General features: G+C 39.2%; 1 protein-coding gene across 1 annotated transcript in view; it reads right to left on the reverse strand.

The window, feature by feature from the left end:
* Positions 1-298: 298 nt before the first annotated feature.
* The window catches only part of LOC105917887 (receptor-type tyrosine-protein phosphatase N2), a 269,052-nt gene continuing 243,351 nt past the window's right edge, over positions 299-25,999 (reverse strand). Inside the window, exons 20-23 of the mRNA XM_036134561.1 lie at positions 19,961-20,014; positions 12,674-12,738; positions 4,427-4,500; positions 299-1,884 (exon numbers count right to left, since the gene is read on the reverse strand). Coding sequence (XP_035990454.1) covers positions 1,813-1,884; positions 4,427-4,500; positions 12,674-12,738; positions 19,961-20,014 — 265 coding nt within the window. The 3' untranslated portion in view covers positions 299-1,812. The remainder of the gene's footprint in view (positions 1,885-4,426; positions 4,501-12,673; positions 12,739-19,960; positions 20,015-25,999) is intronic.

Consider the following 25,999-nt stretch of genomic DNA (forward strand, 5'->3'; position numbering starts at 1 on the left):
CATAATTTGTGCCTAAGAACCCAAATTTATTAAGTGTTAGAATTATCTTTTCCTAAATCTGAGAAGTTGTTCATCAGATTTGGTTGTTAGCTGAAAAGGCTAACTATTCCAAAGTGACAAAGTTAGCAGTGTGGGGGTCTTTTATTTTACCGATTATTACAGTTATGGACACCTTTTTTCTTTATAAAAATGGAAAGAACCAGCGTACTGAAGCCAGGGCTTGAGGGGCATAATCTGGCTGGCAGTGAAATGAAGTACTTTCACTCTTGTTCACACAAAAGGCAAAAACACAAACAAATCATGTTGCGTGGTTTCTTGTGCTTTTAATTTACAGCATCAGCAAACAATTTTAGGATGCATTTGGGGAAAACACATTTTGCTACTGTGTATATATATATACAAATCATCCACTTATGCTACATATAGAATCTGTTCAGAGACAAAACTAAATCATTTTTAAGAAATGTACTCGATTGAAACCCATTATATTGCCATTAATCCAGAATTTTGTGCTTCAGTCGTGGTACTTTGATATTTTTACAAGTCACAAGAATAGAAATTAAAAATTCTGTTGCTTTTTTTTTTCTACATTTTTAATAATGTCGAGCACAATTATCTCTTAATCAGCTGGAATAACGGCAATTTAAATTTAGGTACAACAACCTAAGTGGCTTTTTACTGTCTTTCTACCATATCTTTAGTTGAGGCAGACATGAGTGTAACTTCAACGACGAGCCACAACATCGGTCACCCACAAGAGATCAATTCAGGTTGAAGAAACAATATTGCATATACTAAAAACACAATAAACTAATCATTTTAACACACTTCTAACATTAGAATTGTGTTTGCTTTTGTAAAACATAATCCCAGTGAAACCAAACAAGCTTTGAATTATTCCAATGAAATAAAAGAAGCTTTAATTAGAGGTTAAATCAGTTGCTTTTTGTACCTAAAGCATCACACTGAGCAACATCGAATTCTGGTGACACTCCAGGATAATGCATGAAAATATAACAGCACGGCGCGGAAAATCAGACAAAACGTGACAATTCTGCACAAACCCAAAGACCAATGAGGGACACCGATTCAGATTTAGCAAATAATTCTAATCATGATAAGCTAATTTAGAAAATTTTAATGTTTTCATCTCTAACATTTTCATAATAATTAACGTTTTAATATTTGTCTAATTGACATCCACCTGTCCATAACTAACACTCTATACATATCAGCTTTTTTACTAATATATAGCCTAAACCCAAACATCTTAATTTTACAAACAAACTTAAAGCGAAACGTGTTTTTCTTTTGGGAATATGTCGCCAAACATTGCTGCGCCCAACGGATGCCCTGGAGGTCCCTGATGATCAAACACAAATATAGATATTCTAACAAAGATGTCAATCAAGATGTGCTAATTTGCAACAAGAAGTCACTTTGCAGAAAAAAAGAGGCAGCAGGATCACAGAGGGAGGGTCCAGCTATGTACAGGACTCTTACTGCGGCTTCCTGCCACAATGTCCACTAAGTTTAACAAAAGACAATATTTAAATGGAGGAAGATACAGAAAGGAAAGCAGGAGACAAGAAACAAAGAGGGTTAGGATGAAAAGGGTAAAAGTGGCAAAGTGGAAAACAGGGTGATGAGGAAATGGGGGGGGGGGGATAACAGAGACCAGACTAAAGGGATGGGAAAACTGAGGAATACAGGAATCTGTAGCTAGAAGGCAGGAAAACCAACACGGATTCATGAGAGGGAAACGAAAAGGAAGCAGTTCTCCAGTTGAAACGGAAGAGGAGCGTTGTCTTCCTACTGAGGAAGAGCCTTGAGAATCACGTTCACCTCCTCAGCGACAGTCGTCAAGGCGAACTCAAACTGATCCTGCAGAAGACACGGGGAAAAAGACGACAAAGTGAAAAGTACTGAAATTCCAGGCGACGAAAAAAGGCTCAAGAATCATAGCCAAGCAGGAATAACAATCCTGGCTGGACGTCACAATTCTTTGTGATTCCTAATTCATTTACCTGCTGGTAATCTTTCTTAATCCGACTTTCTTTCATCAGATAAATAATAAATCATGGGATGGATAATGTAGGGTTGGAACCTGAAAAGCCAAACATATTCTAATATATATATATATAAAAAAGATTGGATTATCTCCTCCATCAGTTGCTACCCAGTGTGACACAACCAGTTAAGTTAAATACATTTTTCACACAGGGCTGAGATTAGTTTGGATGTTTTATTCCCATAACGTTAAGTTATCAGTTGAAAACTTGATTTTTGGTTTATACTGGTTAACTTTGTGTGAGATAAAAAAGAAAAAGGTTGCTGCGGGGATTGCTGCAAAGCCATGGACAATGCAGACGACTGTCCACTGTGGCTCTACGCTCTTTCAGGAGGAGTGAATGCTGCTTGGAGAGACTTGATGCAATAAACTGTGTTCCCTTATATAGGATTTTTCAACCAATCTGTATATTCTGATTGAATTTGATTTTGTAAAGTGCCTTGAGATGACATGTTTCATGAATTGGCGCTGTATAAATAAAATTGAATGGAATTGAATTGAAGCTTCCCATTCGTAGTTCTCAATCTAAAATCAAAAGACCGATTTCACTAAAAGAAATGTAGATGCTCTTTATTCACCTCCAGTACATTTCAGGGTTTTTGCTATTTTTGGCCTTGGGAGCGCCTTAGAACTTTGAGAAGATGGACTGAATCATTTAACGGTGGTTCGATTAACATTTATTTGTGTAAAAACCTATTAGGATTCCTGTTAAAATCCCACGTTCTTGTGAGCTGAATGCATCTTCACACCCCCACAACACTTTCTGCAGCGTGACTGACGGATTATTAATATTCATCTGCGGCTACTCTCTTCCACTCAAATTGGGATCGGTTCGGTCCAGGAGGGCCCGAGTCCGGTCCTCAAGACCTGCTTTCCTGCAGCATTTAGAGGCCTCTAGACAGAGCAGGACTCTGCAGAGCTGACACTTTTAAGACTAGGCTTAAAACTTTCCTTTTTGACAAAGCTTCTAGTTAGAGTGGCTTAGGTTACCCTGAGTTATCTCTATAGTTATGCTGCTATAGGCTAAGGCTACTGGAGGACATCAGGGTCTATTTCTCTTCCTCTACTGATTCCTCCTGCTCTCCAATTTGCATTGTTATTTGTTATTTCAACTTTTAACTTTTTGTTCTCCCTCTTTTTCTCTTCATAGAAGGTACACCTGGTCTGGCGTTCTGTTAGCTGTTACATCATCCAGGGGAGACAGATCACCTGCTATTAACATCTAACATAGAAAGTACTCCTGGGTCAATGTGAGCTTCTGTGCTTTCTGTGTCTCTGCTCTGTCTTCTCTAACCCCCAGTGGGTGGAGGCAGATGAGCGTTCACACTGAGCCTGGTTCTGGTTCTGCTGGAGGTTCTCCTCCCTGTTAAAGAGGAGTTTTCCTCTCCACTGTCGCTTCATGCATGCTCAGTATGAGGGATTGCTGCAAAGCCATCAGCAATGCAGACGACTGTCCACTGTGGCTCTACGCTCTTTCAGGAGGAGTGAATGCTGCTTGGAGAGACTTGATGCAACCTGCTGGGTTTCCTTAGAGAGGAAACTTTCTGACCAATCTGGAGGATTTAATTTAATTTGACTTTGTAAAGTGCCTTGAGAGGACATGTTTCATGAATTGGCGCTATACAAATTTAATTGAATTGAATTGAACCATTTGATTGTAGACTTGGTCATGCCTGGTTCAGTCAGTCTAATATTTTTCAGTATGCAAACATGACCAAAGAGGCCAAAACTGATAACGCAACACCACTTTTACTAAGAACACCTTAACGAATGTCGATTTTACTGGTTAACAAGCTGGAAACACTATAGCTTTAACCTTCAGTCTGATTGATTCATTTCACTTCTCAACATAATGATTTCCTCCATTAAAGGTTTACTAGGAAGATGTTAATCAGGAGATCATGGAGATCAAGTTATGCGAGATTTACTGACAGACAGTCCTTGGTCCTGTTTTCATGCGTCTCGGCATCAAAATGTCTTCAATATACTAAACAAATGATTAAAACGGAAAACCAAACTGTGGAAATCTTTGTTTAGTCTAGTTTTATTGTGAAGTGGTGCCTGTAGTGTTTGAGCTTAGTGGTTTTATTCCGTTCTGTCTTGAGTTTTATAAGCTTTTTATCACTACCACAGACGTTTCTACTTCAGTATGTAGATCCCAGCTCCTTGTTGTCTCTGGGTGCCATCGCCAACGTTCCTCAAGAACTTGTGGGGGTATGTGTGGATTACTAAAGAACAACCTCATCAGACCTTGTTACTTTTAAATTCAGGTGCCAGGCGGCAACTTTCTTAACGGTCAGGATAAAAACGAGATGGCCTGAGGATGAGAAAACGTCCTGGACTCAGGTGCGTTACCTTGGTCTGGACCATTCCTGGCCTCTGGTCCCGCAGGTGCTCCAGACTGGCTGCGATATCAATCTCCTTGGCACCTGTCAGACACACACAAACAAAGCAGACACGTGAAAAATGACGCTCCGCTGCGCTGAATGCACCGAGAAGATGGTCGGGCTAACATCTTTCAAAACACGTGGATCTTCATGACACTTTTTTTCTCTTTCTTTTACTTCGAAGAGCCAAAAGAGATGACCTTCATGCTTTTTTTTATTTCATTTTTTTTTGCACAAATCCCTTTGAGGTGTTTTGTTCGACTTGAAGAAAACACAACAAAAGAAGCCACCAGCGGACATGTTTGAGGTAGATTATAGTCTCACGATGACGGATCGTCGCTCCTGGGATTCAACGTTTAGAGCCCTGCAGCAGGAAATGCTCCCGTCTTGATTAGAGAATGTTTTTAGGGATGGCCTTGCTGTTCTAACAGCAGGACCGCTGTACACAGAAGGTTGATGGTTAATGGTCCAGCAAGGAGGTAGGACAGAGAGAGATGTCCTTAGTTAAAACCAGCCTGCATACTGTTGGTTTTTTATGTTAATCTGGGGGAAAAAAACCTTCACAGGCCAAAAGAAAGTAGCTGAATGTTGAGTTTTAAGACACTATACTGTAGGGTTTATCAGAAAAGTTTTAAGTCTACAGGGTTTTATGTAAAAAGACAATATTTCTATATTAAATGACAGCTGTTAGGAATTTTTCCAGTGGGAAATTTACCCGGCAGCATCATGGTTTTAAATCGAATTACATTTTATTGCTTTGTAAAAACCAGTTGCCTTAGTATAAACTCTGTAGTTCCAGTTGGCTTGAAGCTGAATCTGAGGCAAACATTTTTGCTGCTGAGGTTATTCGTCTGAAAGGGAGAAAGAACCAGATCAATTTAAGCCGATTTTGAGCACAGGAATGCTTTTAAATGGCAAATTGTTTGGTGTTAAAAGTTAAACGGTTGATGTTCTGAGCAAAGACTCGATGTGATGAGGTGTGACTAAAACCTAAAATAAAACTGTAGATTATTCTGTTCCTCAAAATAAAATAGAATTAACAAAACAAAGTAAAATGGCTGGGCATTCTAAGCCATTTTTTTTATTTTATTTTTCACATAATTGTTAAATTTCCTCGTTAAATAAAGGTTTAATAACAACAGTCTTCAGTCAGAGGCTTCTTCAGATCCACAGTAATGCTGAACGCTTCCTGTTCTGAAGAAACTTGGTTAATATGAGCTATAAGAACATTTTAGTTTAATAAAGTATTTTTTGTTGTTTATTAATCCAACATTTCGTGTTCTTTTACGCTTTTGCCCGGCAGGTAAATCAGGATTATCTTCTTTTTGTTTTAAAACACGCATGAAACAAAGTTAAAATCAACGGGGGCTGAAGAAAAAGACAAAAAATAGTTTTCATAAAGCTTTAAAAAAAGTAGATTCTTGTTGCATTAGAGGTGGAGGCCTCAACGAAATGATAAATAGTTGAATAGATGTGGGAGCAACAATTAGATTCTCACAGAACACGAGTGGAAGAAAGAAAAAAAACATTCAATTTGTTTTCTGCCTCTTTTTTTTCCTTCCCCCGTATTCTATCCAGCCTTGGACACAAAGAAGCGCAAGAATTACTTTTTTCCTTGCGACACATAATAATGCTTCTTTTTCTTGTGTGCTTGAAGAGGAAAAATGAATGGTGGGAGTGCTGCTCATTCAGAGTTTCCCCCCTTTCTGTTTCACAGGTTTTGTGTTTTCAGCACAATGGACTCCTATCCGGCCAGAAAAATGGGAAACACGCTGCTCCCGGGTTGGGTTTTCGCTTTCATTTGAAGGGAAAGAATTTCAACCAAAGGCTACTTTCTGATAAGCCTCACAACGGATCCCATCTCAGAGGAAATCAAAAACAAAACAAAACCAAAAAAAAAACCCGGGTGCTTTTCTTTTTGTAAAGCTTTCTTTTTACAAAACTGAGGTTTGAAAAAGAAGCAGGGAGGGGGGTTCGTTCAAAACCTCAGCTTCTTTTTGAGTAAGACTCCAGATTTCAGGTGGAGGTCAAGGAGTTGGACTCAAGAACCAGGGGGGGGGAGGAAAGCAGTGAAGCAGAATTCAGGAAAAAAAATAAAATAAAGACGGGGTGAAACAAGAAACCCGAAGCTGAGAAACGGAGGAACCGTTAATCAGCTAAAAAATAAAAGTAAAACATTCAAAAGGAATTGAAAGCACGGCCCGAAAAACCTCCAACCACTCGAGGGGCTTTGTGAGAGTCTTGAGATGAAGAAAAATGTGCGCGGCGATGGCAGGGGGTCGACGTGGAGGGGTAACAGAGAGCGGAGACGAATGGCGGGAGCCTTTCACAAGCAGAGCAATACCTCCTCGTCTCTGCGGCCGCGCCGTAATTCCTGAGCAAATTTACTATTCCCTCTGTGCAGCTGTAGCAATCAGGAGAAAGCAAAGGGCTGAGAGCGGTGGGACGAGGGTGGGAGGGGGGTGGGGGGGGCTTTGTGTTTAAAGAGGAGAAGGAAGAGGAGTGCGGGTGGGTGGGTCAGGTTCTTCCATCAGGACGGATGGAAACAAAAAGGTTCATATGCATCAGGGTGGACGGAGGGCAGCTTGTTAGGAGACTTTTCTGAGACGTACCATAAGTTTACGATGCAAAGAGTGCAAAAATCACACCAACTGATCCCATTTCATTTGTTTCTAATGTTTTAAGGGCAGAGCTGGACCTTTCCTGCTGTCGACCAAGTGCCTTTGCACAACTGACACACAATAATAAGCCTTAATGTTGATATTTGGGAAGACAAGATTTTTAGTAAGCAGTTCAGGAAACCGACCCAGAAGAGACGTGTTGCTTCAAAGATGCTTGTTCTGATGCTTTCTGCCTGCCTTGTTTTAACTGATCTGGTCTGCCCTCAAAGGATGCGATGCATTTCCAAAGAATGCATCATATTAGAGCATGCTGTCTCATCGGAAAATTAACATTCAAAACGTTTTTTTTTTATCTTAAGAGAAGAAAAGAAAAACAAAAGGATTTAGTGACCTTGATGCTGCTCAGCGCGCTTTACTCTCTTGATTTAACCACAAAGCACACACTTCACCTGCCTCTCCTCCCTGCAAACCTGCACTTGAAAAATGCTAGACAACTGGAAAACTACACCACAGCAATCTGGATGTTTCAAGCACTCCTAATTTATATATATATATATTTTTTTTTTCAATAGTCCTATATGCCTGCTCTTTGGAATCCACCAGGGGGTGCTGCAGTGCTGACCACACCCATCATTCCAAATTCATTGTTTTTAATCTGTTTTCAGTTTAAATCTCTAAGAAGGTTTTCTTCTCCCTGTTCAAGGGGGGGGTTTTCCTCTCCACTGTCGCTTCATGCATGCTCAGTATGAGGGATTGCTGCAAAGCCATCAACAATGCAGACGACTGTCCACTGTGGCTCTACGCTCTTTCAGGAGGAGTGAATGCTGCTTGGAGAGACTTGATGCAACCTGCTGGGTTTCCTTAGAGAGCAAACTTTCTCACCAACCTGGAGGATCTGATGGAAGCTGACTTTGGAAAGAGCCTTGAGATGACCTGTTTTTTTATCAAATGGGTCAGTTTCACATTTATGTCATTACAATCCAGACCTTAGATGCTCCTTTATCAGTAATGTTCAAAAAGTAAAACAACCCCAAATGAAAACAAACCTAAATGTCGAAAATCTGACGCATCTGAAAAATGTAAGATAAGTAACAGGAGTTCTGATAACCGTTGTAACAAACTGGTACCTTGCAAAAGTACAGATGTCTCTGACAATTTCCACTTTTTGTCAAGTTACAAACGGCACATTTTAATGTACTTCATCAGAACTTTGCGGTGGACCAACACAAAGTTGCACATAGATGCAACCATGAAGTGGACGGAAAGTGATGCAGGCTTTTCAAGATATTTTCATAAAATGTGAAATGTGTCGTAAAACCTTGTAGCGTGACGTAAACGCAATATGAATCCCACTGTTCTGGGAATGCTTCAAAGTTGTCTTTTTATGGATACCATTAGTAAAGAAATGACAAAGATCAAAGAATATAGACGGGTCAGGGAGGAAGCTGTGGAGAAATCTATCCATCAGCAAGGAGCTCATTAATCACACAATGTAACTCTGGAGGAGGTGCAGAGGTCTGCAGCTCAGCTGGACAGCAAGGAGCAGAAAAATGTCTTTCTTTAAGTCTGCAAAACTGGCAAAGACTTCAATAATTGCTGTTGGTTTCTTACATAAAATACACTGAAGTTTGTGGCTGTAAAGCCCTCAAAAAGCACATTTTAAAACTCTGCATTTTAAGAGACTGGAACGAAAAGCAACAACACAGGTGGAGTTAGAATAATGCTTTGAATAAAGATGCTCTTATGCGTCAAATATGTCCAGCATTTCTTTGGGGACAGACAGAAAAGTGTCCGTAACCCCCTCCCCTGGTGTCGGCCGTGTCCCTCCCAGCTCTGGCCCTCGGTTCCCAGCCCCTGGGTGCTGAAGAGCGTGATCACAGTGTGACAGCCTGGGAAACGACCACTGATGCCTGAACTGACCCTTTCATGTGGAATTAAAGACCCGGGAGCTTGTTCTGCCACAGTAGCAGCACCGCCGCGGGACACAAAGGAACACAAAGACATGCAGCCGCTTTGTGAAACCACTGCAGCAAAAAGTGAAACTTCTGGGATCTAGACATGACCAGGAACCCACATGTGAAAGCTAATTCCCTTTCATTTGCTCCATGTTTTATGAACACATGATCCCGTTACTGAAACCTGAACACTTGGCATGACGTTACACCGTGTAACATTTTGGGATCACTTCTCAACATCAGAATTGTTTTATAAATCTAATGCTGCTGGGGACACTTCTGCAGTGATTTGGTATGACACTGATCATGAAAACAGAACATGTGCTAATAATTTGTAACCATTTTTTGTATGAATGATAAATGATAACCATTAAATCCTGTTTTATTTTAACTGCTGTGGCTGAGCGCCCTAATGAAATAAGCAGTTTGAAGTCTGGTGTGGTTAACGGAAATCCCAGTCGGTAAAGTTTAGGTTTAGTTTTAGGCCTAGCAAAGGTGTCCCGGGTCTCCTAATCTGAACTGGGCACCCCTGGAAAAATAAAGTACCCATCAGCACAATTTTGGGGCATAGCCTATTTTTTTTAATTTATCACAACTGTTTTTACAGACCAGATGACTGGTAAGAGGCAAACTAAATGGAGCCTGTGATTCCTTGGATGAACCACGTCTGGAGAGCCCCACCAACACCAGGTAGCACCGCTCAGGATCATATTAGAGAATATTTAAATGCCGAAAGCCTCATCAAGGCTTCATCAAAGGGAAGTCTGTCTCTCGGATCATGCTTTTTTGCTCACAACATTCAACTTCTGATGGCTAAATATTTATTTTGAGGCTTTAAGCTACACACCATACACTGTATTTAGCTTGACACTCTTATTTTGAAGTACCAAAAGAGTCGTCGAGACGTCTTGATGATGGAGTCAAAGACTTCTCAACGGGCTGACAGAAAAGAAATCTAAAGAAGCAATAAAGAAATCTCCCGATCTTTTAACTTGTTTGTGTAAAGTGTGTTTTATTTTTTGAGGACTAAGTAGAAAAAGCAAACGGAGATGTGATACAGACCACTTGTAAGGACTGCAAGATAAACGCAACTTTCTTTCGGCTTGACTCAAACAACGCGACCGTTTGAATCAGCTTTGAAGTCTCTCATCCAGGCTAAGCTCAGTGCTTAAAGTCATCGTCTTCACACGACTGCTCTGCTGTACACCCCACAAACTTGGTTATGAAGTTTGTGGACGACACCACTGAGGTGCAGGTCATACACAACAACGATGAGACCCACTACGGAGAGAAGGTTCACAATCTGACACGGTGGAGCACCAGGAACAACCTCATCCTGAACACCAGCAAGACTAAGGAGGTCGTAGTGGACTACAGGAGATCCATGAGGACTGATCATGCTACTTTACATACAGGGGGAGGTGGTGGAGCGCGTGGACGGCATTAAGTTTCAGGGTATTTGCATCTCCTTAACCTCTCCTGGACTGTGAACACCTCTTACCTGGTGAAGAAGACCCAACACCTGCTCTTCTTCCTCAGGAAACTGAAAAGGTCTGGACTTTCCACTAAGCTGCTAATAAACTTTCACAGAGCCACAATTGAAAGCATCCTGTGTCTTAGCATAACAGTGTGGTATGGGAGCTGCAGTGTGCAGGTGAGGAAGGAGGAGGTCAGCACAGGGGATTGTGGGATGCCGTGTACTAGATCTGGACAAGGTTTATGTGGTCAGACACATTGCCACAGATCCCACCCACCTGGGCGATGCACCGTTTGTCCCACTTCCATCATGGAAAGCATTCAGACACGTTAAATAAAAAAACTAAGACTTAAAAACGGCTATTTTCCCAAAACTGTGAAGGCTATTGCCCCCTGCTGAGGATCTGATAAACCACCAGCTCAGTTCATGAACTGTTATACGTCATAATCACACTACTGGTTCCACACAATCCTGACACAATGAGCATTATTTACAGTCTCTCACATGCAAAAGTGTATTCATATACTTCCAATTCCCAGGAATGTCTGTTTAGACATGCAGGGCCACTATCATCATCATCATCATCATCGAGGCTACCATGGTCTGTTCTCACTCCTGCTGTCTCAGAAAAGGCGCTAGAGGCTTTTCTCTCCGTCCATCAGGTTGCCGAGGAGCTTTTTTCCCCCCCACAGACAATCAGAACGATTAATGGCAGCATCCTCTTCCTAACCCGGTCTGAGCTGTGAGAGTCTCCATCCACTACAGGACCTGATTTTAGTTCAACATCCTGACTGCAGCTGTCTGCACATGCAAACTGAATGCACCAGCACTTTATGCCCACTCCAGCTTCATGCATCTGTGCTGCTTCGTCAAATAAAATGTTTTTTTTTATTAACCTAATCAGAAATCTTGGCGTTGATGTTATTGCATTATTATTTGTTTCTGTACATTATGCGTTTTCCGCATAAGGAACTGGTACGTTGAATTCCCGTCGGGCTTAGCAAATGAATCCTCACCAACAGAGGACTCTGCTCACGCTTGTACTTTGCGGAGCTAAATAATTAAAAGGCCTGTGGTGTCAGACAGATGGGCAGCTTTTAAACGTCAACACAAATCAACGCCGACTTTTCATCTGACTTGAAGAGCAGGGTCCCAAAAATAGACGAGCTGCGTTGAGTTTCAAGCACCGACAATCAGAGACGGAGCTGGCGGGAATAGATTGCAGTGTGGCTTGTTTATTGTCGTTCACATTAATGAAATACACGGTGAACAGTCGTATGTAATGTAAAATACGCCACTGGACGACGTGGCTTAATCAGCGTTGTCTGTAGGTTACGTAGACGGAGGAGTTTGTCTATTTAAGTGCTTCACTTATACGCTTCTCTCTGATGGTGAGCCAATAGATTGTTTCTAAAATGAATGATAAAAGACGAGGTCTGATATATATAGTAATAAAACTGGTTTAGGTAACCGATCCATCAGCGAGGTAGCATGTCAGTGCATGATGAATGTGGATCACTGGTAATAATCTTTTTTATTGGGCTGATAGAAACGTGGGAAAAGTCAACATATTCTGACAGATCCTATACCTGGACTAAATATAAATTATTCAAGTTAAAATCCACCAACACGCATTTACCCGCTGGCATTCGTTTCAGGATGAAACGCTCCAAACGTGGATTATCAGGAGTTGGTCTTTGTAGATTTCGTATAAAATATTGCCGTGTGTTTTTATATATTGTTTATAATGTATACAGTTCTTTAGGTAGAAACTTGGATCCCGTTACTGGTTTTTGCTAATAATTTTCCTGTTTTTGGGGTTTTCAAATCTTGTTTACTGATCATCTAAAAAGTTCACCCTCATCTGAGGGCAGGAAGTAGATTTCAATTAGCAGACTTCTCATAAAAATGAAAATGAAAAAAAGAATTTAATTAGCGATACAAAAAGTGTTTTCTCTGGCTCAAAGGGCAGCAGGTAACGCGGCTGAGTGTTTTCATAAAAGGTGACATTATGTTTGCCTGCTAATTGCTGTGATTATGTAATTAAACATCATTACTGCAAATGAAATTGCCTGACCCGGTCTAAACAAGGTAGACACGCTGCCATGGCAATGGCTGTCGGCGGCGGCAGGAGGGACGGACGCGGGGGAGGCGGCGCTCACCTTTAGCCATCCTGTTGAGGACCATGTCGATCAGGATGTAGGTGCCGGTTCTTCCTGCGCCGTCGCTGAAAAGGAGAGAGAGAAACAGGGTCATTAGTCACATCAGTCCGTCACTTCGGCTCAGGTCACAATCTCCACGCCGATGATTTGATTGCATTATTTAGACCATGATGCTGTTTGGCTTTAAAATAAAACCAAAGCAAAACACATTCACTGATACAAAAAAAAAACATGTTCAAGAGTCCAAGAAATGAAGATGAGATTAGTTTAAGTTATTTTACCCGATATTATAGGAGACACCCCTCTAAAGCCTGGGTCCTGACACTAGAGGCAACTTTTGACTGAAATGTTGCGTTTCGCTAAATCAATAAGTCTTAATACTCTGATGGACTGTCGCAACAAACAAATCGTATATATATATATATATATATATATATATATATATATATATATATATATATATATATATATATATATATATATATATATATATATATATTTGTCATGTCTTAGAATATTTAAAGATGCTGCAATACAGTTGTTCTTATTTTTTTCATTTGTGGAAATTTCCCAGTCTTCTAAGTTTATTTTGACTGATTGATGGGACATAATCCAAAAATATATTGCACATATCATCATTCATTTGTCGTTTTTCTGCTACAAAAAAAAATCAAACAGCAGAGTTAAGCTGCTTTCATGCTGTCTTCTATATCGTCATGTATGGTTCGATATTGAAAAAAAAAAAACATTTTTTAATTCAGGTTTAAATATAACCGAGTGAAGAGGATTATGTAGAACATTAAGCCCTGTCATGTCTTTGATAGTCAACGTGTCGTCACTACCCACTACGCTGTAGTGGAATCAAAAATGTGCAAATCAGTCTTCTGCTGTATCAGAAAGAAAGAAAGAATGTGTCAATGTAATTTTACATTTCAACAATACTAATCTTCTGCATTCAACCCATCTCTTAGGGAGCAGTGGGCAGCTCACAGCACCCTTGCTCAGGGAACATAGGGGCAGTCTGCAGGGATCAAACCGGGGACTTGGAGCCTCCTTAGAGCCAAGTGTGCTGCTCTAACCACTTGGCCGCAGTGGTTTAGTCAGTTTTTTTTAAATTAAGGATAAACTGACTGATAATTAGATGTCAATGATTGATAAGTGCTCCCAATTGGTGAAATAGTTAGAACCGAAAATAAATAAATAATCAAAAAGAAGGTCAGGCCTCTCTCTTAACTTTTGGTTTCAATATTTCTGCAAGCTGGGGTAAGTGAATCTTTGGCAGTGCTGACAGAGCATCCTCACAACGTTGCATGAGATTATGGTAATGTTGTGAACGATTCATTGCTGCAATATTTGAGTGGAATTTATGTTAATGCTGCAGCCGTGGTGCATAAAAGAGGGACTTTATACGTGGTACGTATAACCTGTGGTGCTCATGATGCAAAACGTTTGAATGTATCCAAAAAATGGTTTAGGTGATGATTAGTATATGTATGCTGGGACAGGGGTTCCCAAAGTGGGGGGCGCAATATGGTTCAAATAATGATGCAAAACAATGTCATACTTGTTTAAATGCAGCAAATGGCTGCCTTTAGTCATGAGATCAGAATACATCAACTTTTTTTTCTCACAAATATGTGAAATTAATCTAAAAACCCCTGAGTTTTTTGTGTGGAAATTTACCTGAAATAATTTTATTTAATCAACAATGGCCACAATATAATTTTTCTTCTTTTTGGAAACTACAAAAATAAAGTCAGAATATTAGGTGTACAAGAATAAAGAACATTACTGGAATAAAGTCAGTCAATCATTTTAAATTCCCAAAAATAATAAAAAAATTCATGCTGATTTGTTAAAAAAAAAAACATTCCTTATTTTAACACAGCGTGGAAGACTGTGCAAAACAACATAAGCTCTTTAAACATTAACTTTAAATTGTCTTTAATGCAAAATTTCCAACATAAAAGTAAGACTTTCCATTAGCCAGCGCTGCTGTGAAGTTTTCCAGCTAAGGTTATAAATTCCATCAATGTTTAAAACCAATCTTTTAGTTTTAAACCTCTTATTTTTAGTACTGTTCTATCCTGCTTTTTTTATATCATCCAACACCAGACTTGGACAGATGTAACCTGACAACAGCCAGATGCATGTATCGCTCCGCCTAGCTCCACTCACATACATCTGGGACACCGCCATTAACCTGACAACAGCCAGATGCATGTATCGCTCCGCCTAGCTCCACTCACATACATCTGGGACACGGCTCATTCAAAGTGATTTCCCCAACCAAATTTTTGGTCTGGCCAATCAGGACGCAGGGCGGGTGTTTCATGGATGTGACGTAGTGGAGAAGCCACCGTGAGATTCCAACAACAATGGCGGCTCGCATCGAGGAAGCAAGCGTTAGCATTGATGCTGCTATTTCTTCCGTGTTGTCCAATCTATCTGATATTGTTTCATTAAAAGAACATCAGAGAACGGCTCTTAAGGCTTTTGTTGGTGGAAACCATGTTTTCGCCCTTCTCCCGACCGGATTTGGCAAGTTTTGTTTTCCGGGGCGCGGACGCGCAACGCGGACGCGTCCCCGGAGCGGTTAGCGGTTAGCGCGAACCATATAAGGAGGCCTATTAGTCCTCAACGCGGTCGGCCCGGGATCGACTCCGACCCACGGCGCTTTGCCGCCTGTCTCTCCCCCTCTTCCTGTCAGCTCACTGTCAATAAAAGGTGTGCCACTACAGTGTTTCCCGCAGGAATTTGCTTATGCGAGGCGGACCGACTCGCGGAGCGGGGGGGGGGTGGATGACTTTTTCTCCGCGGAACCGGCTCGCGGAGCGGGGGGGGTGGACGACACGTTTTCCGCCTCGCCAACATAGCGCTGCGGGAAACCCTGCACTACAGCCGCAAACACATTAAAAAAAAAAAAAAAAAGGTTTTTTTTCCGGCGTCGGTCTCATCAGCGTCACGGGTTAGCTTCGGTGTGACTGGTTGAAATAGCACGTCGATAAAGATGACAGACAAGTGGCTTATCCAATCATATGCAAGGAGTTTTGATAAGGCCCAGCCTTCAGTAAAGGCAATCCCTATGGCGGTGTAACCTGACAACAGCCAGATGCATGTATCGCTCCGCCTAGCTCCACTCACATACATCTGGGACACCAAATTTTATGAATTTAAAATTTGTACTTAAAATAGATAAACAGCAGCAAAGGTGTAAATGTATGTTGTTAGGGGCTCAAATTTTGGGGTAAAACTGACATATGAGCCATTTTAAACACTCTGTGTGTGTGTGTGTGTGTGTGTGTGTGTGTGTGTGTGTGTGTGTGTGTGTGTAGACTTGTTTAAACAACCTATTTAGTATTTTTTTCCGGTATATTTCAATAATTTTCTGACAATCAATACACTATATAGGGACCAAAGCCTGGTCCTAATGAACCGGATCCCCATTTTTCCGTTAAGCTGTTAGGGTTACAAGTGAATCAAGATAAGGTCAGGGTTAAAAATACACTTTTAATGATAAAGCGTGGCGTAGGTGTTGGCCGTTAGGGACAAACTGAGTTTCCAAAATGAATGGAAGTCAATACAAAGACCTTATATGGCTAGACATGCAAACTTGTGAGCGTGCTTTGGCATGAGTCTGTGCTTTCAGAATATTTCATTTTCACTGGTAAGTCTGCATTAATCGAAAGATAGCATGGAAACAGTAGTGTGTGTGTGTGTGTGTGTGTGTGTGTGTGCTTTCATCACAAGCTGATCAAAACATCTGATATATTTTCATGACAGAACAGAGCTGAGAGCTGTGAATGAACATGTCAAGATGTCTGCTGCCTCGTGTGACTCTATTCACAATGACACCGACAGGAAAAAAGGAGGAAAGAAAGGAAAAAAAAAAGTGACTAGATAGAAAACGACACCAGAAGAAGGATGGAGCAGACGAGCTTCTGTGAGGTTATTGAATTTGGGCATCTGCAGTCCTCTGTTCGCTCACTTCTCTTCCTGATTGCTTCACTCTGCTCTCTGTATACATTACGGCGATAAATGGCACTGCAATGTTGGCTCTGAGCAGCCCATTTAGAAATGAAAGTCCACATGCTCAGTCTTCTCGTTGCTCTATCGTTGCACAGGGTTGGCCTGCACTTTGATTCATCAAAGGATTGTGGGTCCAGTTTCATCCTTTCCTCTACAACTTGGCCCTGTGTTTTGCATGCTTATGATGCAGGGTAGGCTTGCCACAATTCTTTGTGTTTTTTTTTGTTTGTGGTACGGTAAAATTGTGGAGGTTTCTGTTCCCAGAAAATCGCTTTTCTTCAGGTTCAAATCTTAAACAAAGGTTACGAGTTGTTCAAGTAAATGTGATTGTTATTAATAACCATTTCAAAGTCTTGTTTGGTCCTCTTTCAGAGGAGCTGGAGTATAAATACAAAAACATTTTGAGATAAGAGAATAAAGGCAAATGTTTAGCAGCATTAAACATCTAAAACAGTGCAGGATGATCAGTTTTTTTAAATAATAAGTTAACAGAAGATCCCTGGTTTAACATTAAAACAGAATACATTCAAACACACTTAGTCTATTTGTTTTTTATGTTTCCCTGATAATTTGTCTTAATTGCAATTTCACAGCCGTTGTCCTAATCCGTCATGTCCTCCAAAACACAGACATAACGCTCCTTGAGACAAATTCCAAGCAGTTTTAGCAGCTGCTCTGCCAACAGCGCTGACAGCTCTGTGGCCGAAATGCAGGAAAAAAAAAAGAATAGAAAAAGTGTGGTTATAGGAAAGGACTCATGTCTATGCACTTTCTGCTGTTCACGGTCACTAATAAAAAAAATATATAATAGTGGCACACGGTCAGGTGAAAACCATTCGGGCAATGTCTAACAAGAAAGCCAGCGTCTTTTTAAGAAACAAGAAAGGCAGCACAGAAGCAACGTCTTTTTAAGAATGAAAAAACTCCAAGGTGGATTAAAATTCTCCCCTAACGACCCGTTACCCTGAAAGTTGTCAAAAATAAAAAAAATAGAAACTCAGGTGTGGACAACCACAGTTATAGTATGTTTTAACAAGGGGGGCAATCACTTTTTCACACAGGGCCATGATGGTTTGGATTTTTTTTTCAACTTTAATAATAAGCACCTTCATTTACAAACTGCATTTTGTATTTACTTGTGTTGTCCTTGACTATTGTTTAAATTGGTTTGATGTTCCGAAACACTTAAGTGTGACAAACATGCAAAGGAACAGGAAATGAGGAAGGGGGCATTAAGAGATTTCTGCCCAGTGATCAGGAAACTAATCAAACAGGTCACCCTGTTGTGACCCTCACTCCATTGATTGGGTCCAGGAGTTGATATCAGGCGAATTACAGCAGCTATGGAGAAGAATCTACACTCTTTTTCATTTTTTCATTTTCATTCTTTGCATAAAATACAACTGTTCACAAACAAATTCTCTGCAGACATCAAATGGGATTGTTTTTCACTATACCTCAAAGAAACGCTGAAAAAAAAAATCTATAAATATCACAGCTGCCACACTTTTTAAAATAACTTTGCACTCAGGGAGCCATTAGAAGGATCCTTGTTCCAAAATCGAAATTATTTCATTCATCTAATTGACAGCTGCTCTTAGAACCATAAAGATAACTGAACAAAAAAAAAATCAGGAAGATCAAGTTGCCATGGATGGTTGCTCTATAAAGAGCATTTAATACGCTGAGAAAAGTAGTTTCATCATTGTGTTGGAGCTATGGCTCCATTTTAAACATTATATCATTTTGTGCAGGAGTGAGCTGACACTAACTGGCTAACTGTTATGAAATCGTTTTTTGTTTGCTTCAGAATAGTAGAGGATGCCAAAGTTCTCTCCTTAATGCCAGTTTAACAACATGCTGCAGATTATTTGGCCTCTCTAGGAGGTAGATATGCAGATGTGATTATATATGCAAACACAATTCTGGCTACTTTTACTGATTTCTCTGTCTCCCCCACACTCGTTGGACAAGGCAATGCAAACTCTAAAGTACCTCCAATTAAAAGTTACCCTCCCATGCAGTTTTTCTTCTTTTTTCCTAATGTTTGTGCTTAGATGTTATCAGCCTGCCTGTCATTACAAGAGGCATCGCTGTTTATTTGTTTGCCACGACTGTTTCAGTGTGCCGATTTGACTCCAGGAGGAGCAAGCTAATTTTAATTTGACTACTGGGAAGATTTATTTTCCAAAAAAGCTAGAAATTTGAAAAAGAGAGAAAGTTACTTTTATTATTTTGCCATTAAAACACCAAAAATTAAAAACAAGTTACATGCCTTACATCTTATTGTAATATTATGTTAAAAGAGCTTAGTGAGGAGGTCTAAAAAACTAGTTATTTAGTGTAAAATGTCACAAGAAAAATATTCTACAAGGCTTCACTGTTATACTGATATTAGGCTAATGGCTAACATAAAGGGAGGGGGCTCTGGGTCAGTTTGCTCTTTCACCACTTCATACACTCAATTTATAAAGAAGACTAGGATACTATCATATTTTGGTGTAAAACACAACATAAGAATACTTTACATGGGTTAAATGTTATGCTAATGTTATGCTAATGCTATGCTAGCGGCTAACATTAAGGGAGAAGGCTCTGGGTCAGTTTGCTCCTTCAACACTTTATACATTTGTAAAGAAAACTAGGCTACAATCGTATTTCGGTGTAAAACACAACATAAGAAAACATGAGAAAAATGTTATGTTAATGCTATGCTAACAGCTAACACGTTGCTGTGGTAATTGGGTATAAAAACCCATTATAAAAAAAAAAATCCCTTTGTTAGTTTATTTTCTGTTACTTTGTGCCCATATTTAGTAAACACCATTAAGCTTAATTTGGTGTAAAGAAAAATGAAACTAAAATATGCCGTGTGGTTTTAATGTTAGGTTAAGGCTAATGTTAGTGGAATGGGATCTCTTTTGCACGCTATGCTAACTGCTAACATAAGTGGAGAAATCTGGTTAAGTTCACTTCTTTGCCACACATTGTAAATATTCAGGTAATAAATACTTTGCAAGGCTTTAATGTTATGCTGATGCAATTGTAACAAATAATGATAAGTGTGCCCGGTCAGTTCGCTATCCACGCAAAGAAAACATGGTTTCTATATTATCTCTGTATATAAATACCACAGAGATGTCAGTATGTTAATCTAACAGCCACTCCATAGCCAGTTTTAAAAATAAAATTTAAAAATGTTCTTATGGTGACTAGGTGTTAAAACATCACAGTGATAAATGTAAATGTTATACTTGCCTGCAGTGGACTATGATGGGACATGAGCGACCCCGGTAGCACTTATTAACCTTCCTACGAGAAAAAACAAAAACAAGAAGGAAGTTAGTGTACTGTAATTATCATGCATGCCCAAACAAACGAACCGAATAAATAAACTCATATGCAGTCTGGAACATTAAGATTCAGAAAGATTCTTTCTTCCTTGTTCTTTACTCCTGTGGAAAAGTTTATTCTTGTAGTTGTGTGCCAGATATTTAAATCGCAGGATTTAACGCTAATCTATTGACTCAACTTTGTCCGACTTGGGTTAAAATCAACCGACCAACGACATGACAAGCCAAAATCGTATTTTTAATTCTTTCTTAAATGAAAGTCCGGTGTTTTGATTTTTCACTCAACACATGGTCCCCGAGAGTGATGTTAACAGTGTTTACAGTGCTAGATTTAAGATTTTCCATCTGGTTTACTGGTTTTTAGCAGATTCTTGTGTGCTTCCCTAAATACAGAATCAATGTTTCTCCCAATTATACAGATCCTCTACAGAAGATGAATTTGCATTCACAGTTGCTTCTTGAATACGTGCAAAAGCAAACGAGAGCATGGAAGGCCTCCGGGCCTTTTGAAGATTTTAGTTAAAAACAGACCTTTTGCTTTAAAAAGCACAGCAGTCAGTGGATCTGCAAAAACAAGAAGCTGCAGTCTGAGCGAGAGCCAGAAGGGCTGGGTTTGATCCCAGCTGGAGATTTCTCTTTTAAAGATGACACCTCAGATTAATAACATTCAACACAAACACATTACGTAACAGCAGACGGTATGCATGGGATTTATCAGGGAATAAAGCCTCCAACCGGCTGTTTTAAAACTTTGGACAGTAATTTGTGTTTTAAGAGAAACTGACAACTCTTAAACCAAACACAATGTCTTTAAAAAGACTTGTGAGACAGAGCCCGCCTTAGACCGGGCAAAAGATGCACTCTTGTTATTCATTAAACATTTTCTAAGCCTTCATAAAATAGAGTAACTGCACTGCAAAACGGGAACTAAACGGGAAGTAAAGTGTTCTTGAAATTAGCTTATTTGTGCTTGATTTGAGCCGGTAAATAAGATTATCTACCAATGGAATTAGTATTTTACCCCTTAAATAAGATAATTAGATTTACTGCACTTGAAACAAGATGATTAAGATGAGTTGATGAGTCCAATTTTAAGTGCAAAAATCTTATTCCACTGGCAGATCATTTCAACTTGCCTGCTTAAATTAAGGACAAATACACTCATTTCAAGAAAATCTTTCTCACGTTTAGTTCCCTTTTTGCTGTGTGTGCAATTCAGCAATACAAAAATCTATTATAATTATTTGAAATAGACATTAATGAGAGCAGATTCAGCTTTCTTTGATTGTTTTGCTCTGCTTTATTGAAGCTATTTATGCCTGCAGTTACTTGGAACATTAAGTTTTTTTTTTTCTTTGTCTGCTGCTCATGAGCTTTTTACACACATTTACTGGAATTTCTGAAAACAAACTACTTCTCCTCTTTCTGCCAATGTTTCACTTGACTTCACTCAATAGTTTAGGCCTTAACCGCATTAGTAAAGGAATTTTGATTTGATAATATTGTAACTGTTTGTTTGCCACTTCAGGTTTTAATATGAAATAGTTTTCTGGCGCTGAATGCCAGGTGTTTCGTTGGTGGAAACTATTTGTTTGTGTTTCAAATATTTCCAGTAGTTTCTGCAGATCCCAAAAAGACAGAGGCCAGAGGCTCTGCTTCAAACATTTTGTAGTCAGGTCAACCTAAAAGTTTCTGACACAACTTCACGGACTAACAAGCTGCATGGAGAGGGACAAAGATTTAATAACCCTAGTATTTCATTTGTGGCCGGCGCCTTCGCTTCACCAAAGCAGGTAAATCAACAGAAACAGTAAGAAGCCAGTGTTTGTGGCCCAATAGAGCCTACTCCATAAAACTAAAACCTCCGACCAATAATCATCTTTTTTTTTTTCATTAGTTAAAAATATAGTGGTGAAATTACAAGAATGTTGTCTTCTAATGGAAGAAAGATACAGCATTTAACCAGAAGAGCATCATCCAGATAGCTGTTGGCTAGGAAACAGAGCAACCAGGTCAAACTGAATGCAACCCCTGGTCACTAAATATAGATTTTTATTTTGGTATATTAAGCAAGAACCTTAAACTTTTTAGATATAACACAACTTCTTTCATATAAAGCAAAACACTTTATATCAAACATGTTTTTAAAGCTAGATGAAGTCGTAAACTTGTCTTACAGTAGTTTTTTGCACTCAAAACATTCATACAAAGTGAAATCCAAACTGCTTAATCTTATCGTGGAAATCCCTTCTTCCCAAAACACTTTCTGTACTCTTTTGAAAAAAATCTATACTGGGTGCTTGATTATTAAAACTTCAAAAAAAATTAAGATTATTTGCCCACTTCAGTGATAAATATCTTTCTGATTAAGCGATTTAAACACTCTGCATGATTTAAAAAAAAAAAAAAAAACAGCAGAAAAAAAAAAAATCTGGTTTGTACAATTTTGCAATTCGTGAAAGTGATAAATGGAAACCTTTCTAAAATATTACAAAGACAAATGATATTTCTGACACTCGTACAAAACCAACTCCAACCAAAAAAAACTGATAATGAAGACGAACAATATGAAAATGAAGCAAACATGTATTTGTGTGAAACAAAAGTGAAAGATCAGTGACCAAAAAGAGCAGCAGCTCCTTTAGACACTGTGTAAAGTTTTTTTTTTTTTTTTTTTTTTTGGGCAGGATAAATGAACAACTACAAAGAAACTGAAGTCAATATGTCTCCCCACCTAACACAAAACCCCACACAGAATCAGGAGAGCTCCCCCCCCCCCCCCCCTCCCCCGAGGACAATGGTTGGTGATGTTACCATTGAAACAGCCAGAGAGGATGACCAACAAGCAGTGTGGGCGTTTGAAGGGGTGTGGGAGTTGAGAGAGATGCTATGATCAAAGGAAATGCCTTTAGAAGTCACTTCAGTGGTCGAATAAAAAGACGAGAAATGTACAGACTGATAACCGGTGGGTTAAAGCGTTTGTCTAAGAGGTACGAGGAGCATTAAACCATTATCACTGAGCAAATTAAGGGACAAGATGAATCAAGATAAATTATTATAGTTAGTTTTTTGTTCTTTTCGCTTTAATCTTGCTGTGTTTCAATATTTAAAGCAAAAGACGTCAGATTTATATTCTAGAAAACTGACGTTCACCATTTAACACGACTAATTTAAACAAACATCTTTCTGTTGTTGGATCATTAAGCGGGGGGGGGGGTGTTAATATATCGGAGAACAAGTTATTCTTGTATCTGTTTATCTTTTATAAATGTACGTGATACTATATATTGAGATTTTAAAAATAAATTAAAAAAAGACATATAAGATGAAACTATATCGTTTATATTGAGATGATCCATCTATTCTTTTATGTGTTCCAGGAGGTTATTTTTCAGCTGTTTCTCATATTTATCCACAGCTGTTTGTTAAAAAAGTGTTCCTGTGAAACATTTGGGATGAAGCTTTGATTCAGAGACGCCTTTTTTATAATTACTTCACGAAAAGAAAAATATATCGAGATAAACGTCATATATATCAGCAATTAGCCTAAAAATATCGAGATATTATTTTTTGGTCCATATCGCCCAGCCCTATGTGATGCAGATTTATTATTAAATCTGATGCCCTGTCCCAAAGTCTAAGGTCATTTCTCATAGTTTCAGGTTTTCCTGGAATTACGCACAGGTCACAAAAGGTTTCCCTACATTTTTCCAAAGGTTTACTGCCTTTAAAGAGACGAAAGAGAAAGAGGGATGTGAATTTTCTCCAGCTGTAGTATGGCTGTCATACCCCTCCCCTACCTGTTGCTGCACACTGCTGGCCACCTGGAAAACGAAAACTGATCATATTGTAAGAACGCCATACTAGTTTATCCCTGGCATGTCATTTTTTAAAAGTTTTTCCGAATTCATTACATGTAATAAAGGGAAACAATTCTAATTTGTGAACACAAGAGGAGGAAAAGCAGCAAAAAAGCTCAACTCTGTCTGCACTGGAACTTCATCCTGCTTCCTGCAGGTGTAAATTCAAATCAGGCATGTCACGCCGGTTACACGACCACAGCTCTTTCACGGCCTTTCCAACGTCATCGACGTAAAGCATGCCGGTGGCACTGGTTGCAGAGAGGTTTCTGAACTTCTGGTTGTTCTAATGAGCATCACTGGGGGAATAATCCACTGGTGGGAAAAGCAGAATTTCTTTGGGAAGCAACCATAACTAAGCGCTCCTCACAAGATTCATGGCAGAGAAAAAGGATAATAATCCAAAGAGTCGTCCAGGAGCCAAGCACTGCTCACTTCAGAAAGCCCCGACGTTGACAATGGCAGTTTTTCCATAAAAACAATAAAATATGAAGTCAAACGCGAAGACTTTGACCCAAAAATAGATTTACTGTGTAATCTGTCTTCATTCTTTGTGTGCGCGGATAATTTGGGAAATGTATAATTTGTTAGAAATGTATTTACCTAGAAAAAACACTGACCTGTTCAATGCTAATCTTTTTTTTACTGCTTTCATTTCTTTCATTTTCTTTAATGTGCAGCTTCAGTTTGAGAAACGAGGATTTGAGCAGCAACAAGGCGACTCGCATAGCGCGGACACTGAAGATGCTACTCCTGGGTCAGTGTCGGGTCGTACCTAAATTCATTTTCTATATATATATATATAAAAATGACTTTTAGATACAGTTGAGCTCTAAATGAATCATATTAATAATAGATTTACATACATATTGACATTTGTCAACTGATAAAATAATGCAAAAAATAGTTTTTTTTTCTGTATTTACATTTATTTTTTGAAAATGGGATGCCCAAAATTATTTATATGCATAAATAATGTTTATATTGACATTACAGCTGTCAATTAGCTTTTTTTCACTGGTATTTTCACAACTTATCTTTGGTGATGAGTGTTATTTTGTTTGATTTTAAAAAGGGTTCCCTGTCATCACCCTAAACCGTAGCAGCCTCCACAGGTTCTCCATCACTGGGTCAACTCAGTAATTGTAATATTACTACAAATCAGAAGAAAGATGTTGGTTAAATTACTTTGAAGTCTGCCAGGGGAATGACTAATTCCAAGCTTAAAGGTTTGCTTCTTCAGGAAAACCCCTATTATTATCTTCAGCTGTCACTTTATACATGTTGTAGTAATTAATACTGTATATACTTCAGTGATGGTACCCAGGCGTGAATTAATTGTAGCTGTAATACTTTATCGGCTAGTTGTGGCGAGATGCTTCAGTTTTTTTCTTTTTTAAAGCAGACATATCGGTAACGCTTTATATTAAGGTCATGCATGTATAGTTTTATAAACAATAATGTTAATAAGCATCTAGTGGGCACTAATTAAGGTCTTATTACCTATTAACTAATGCTTATTACAAGGACCTTAATATAAAGCGTTACCGACATATCTTCTGTCCTCCACTTGTCCAATTTTCTACTTTCCTAGCAAAGACTGCAGCGTACGCCGCCGCGGTCGGGTAAAACAAGGATGACCAAGTAAAAACAGCAGCTAAAGACCAAAGAGAAAGAATCATGACCACTTTAGAATGCAATAAAGTCTGGCTGCTCAGAAGCTAAAAGAAACATACAAACAAACAGATGGAGACTCGCGTTAAAACTTTTGCACAGTCCTCTAAGTTCAATAGCAATTTTGTTTAAATTACTTTGTTTTAATCAACTTCATCTTGCTTAAAGTGCCACCGATCAATGATGCGCATCGATGCTTAACACTAAAAGTTCTTGTGTGTTCCGCTTAGCTGGCATTTAATAGATTAAAAAAAAAAAACATAAAAGGCAGCAAATATTTGCCGTCCTTTCTCGCTGTCTGCAGGGGACGACACCGAGAGAAGCCTCATCTTTGTGTGGACCGATTCTCAGCTCAACGGATCAGAAAACTTCCGAAAAGACAAGCAAGAAACTCGCTGAAGGATGGACAG

This window comes from Fundulus heteroclitus, unplaced genomic scaffold (assembly GCF_011125445.2).
Source record: "Fundulus heteroclitus isolate FHET01 unplaced genomic scaffold, MU-UCD_Fhet_4.1 scaffold_85, whole genome shotgun sequence".
In the NCBI taxonomy this organism is placed as follows: Eukaryota; Metazoa; Chordata; class Actinopteri; order Cyprinodontiformes; family Fundulidae; genus Fundulus; species Fundulus heteroclitus.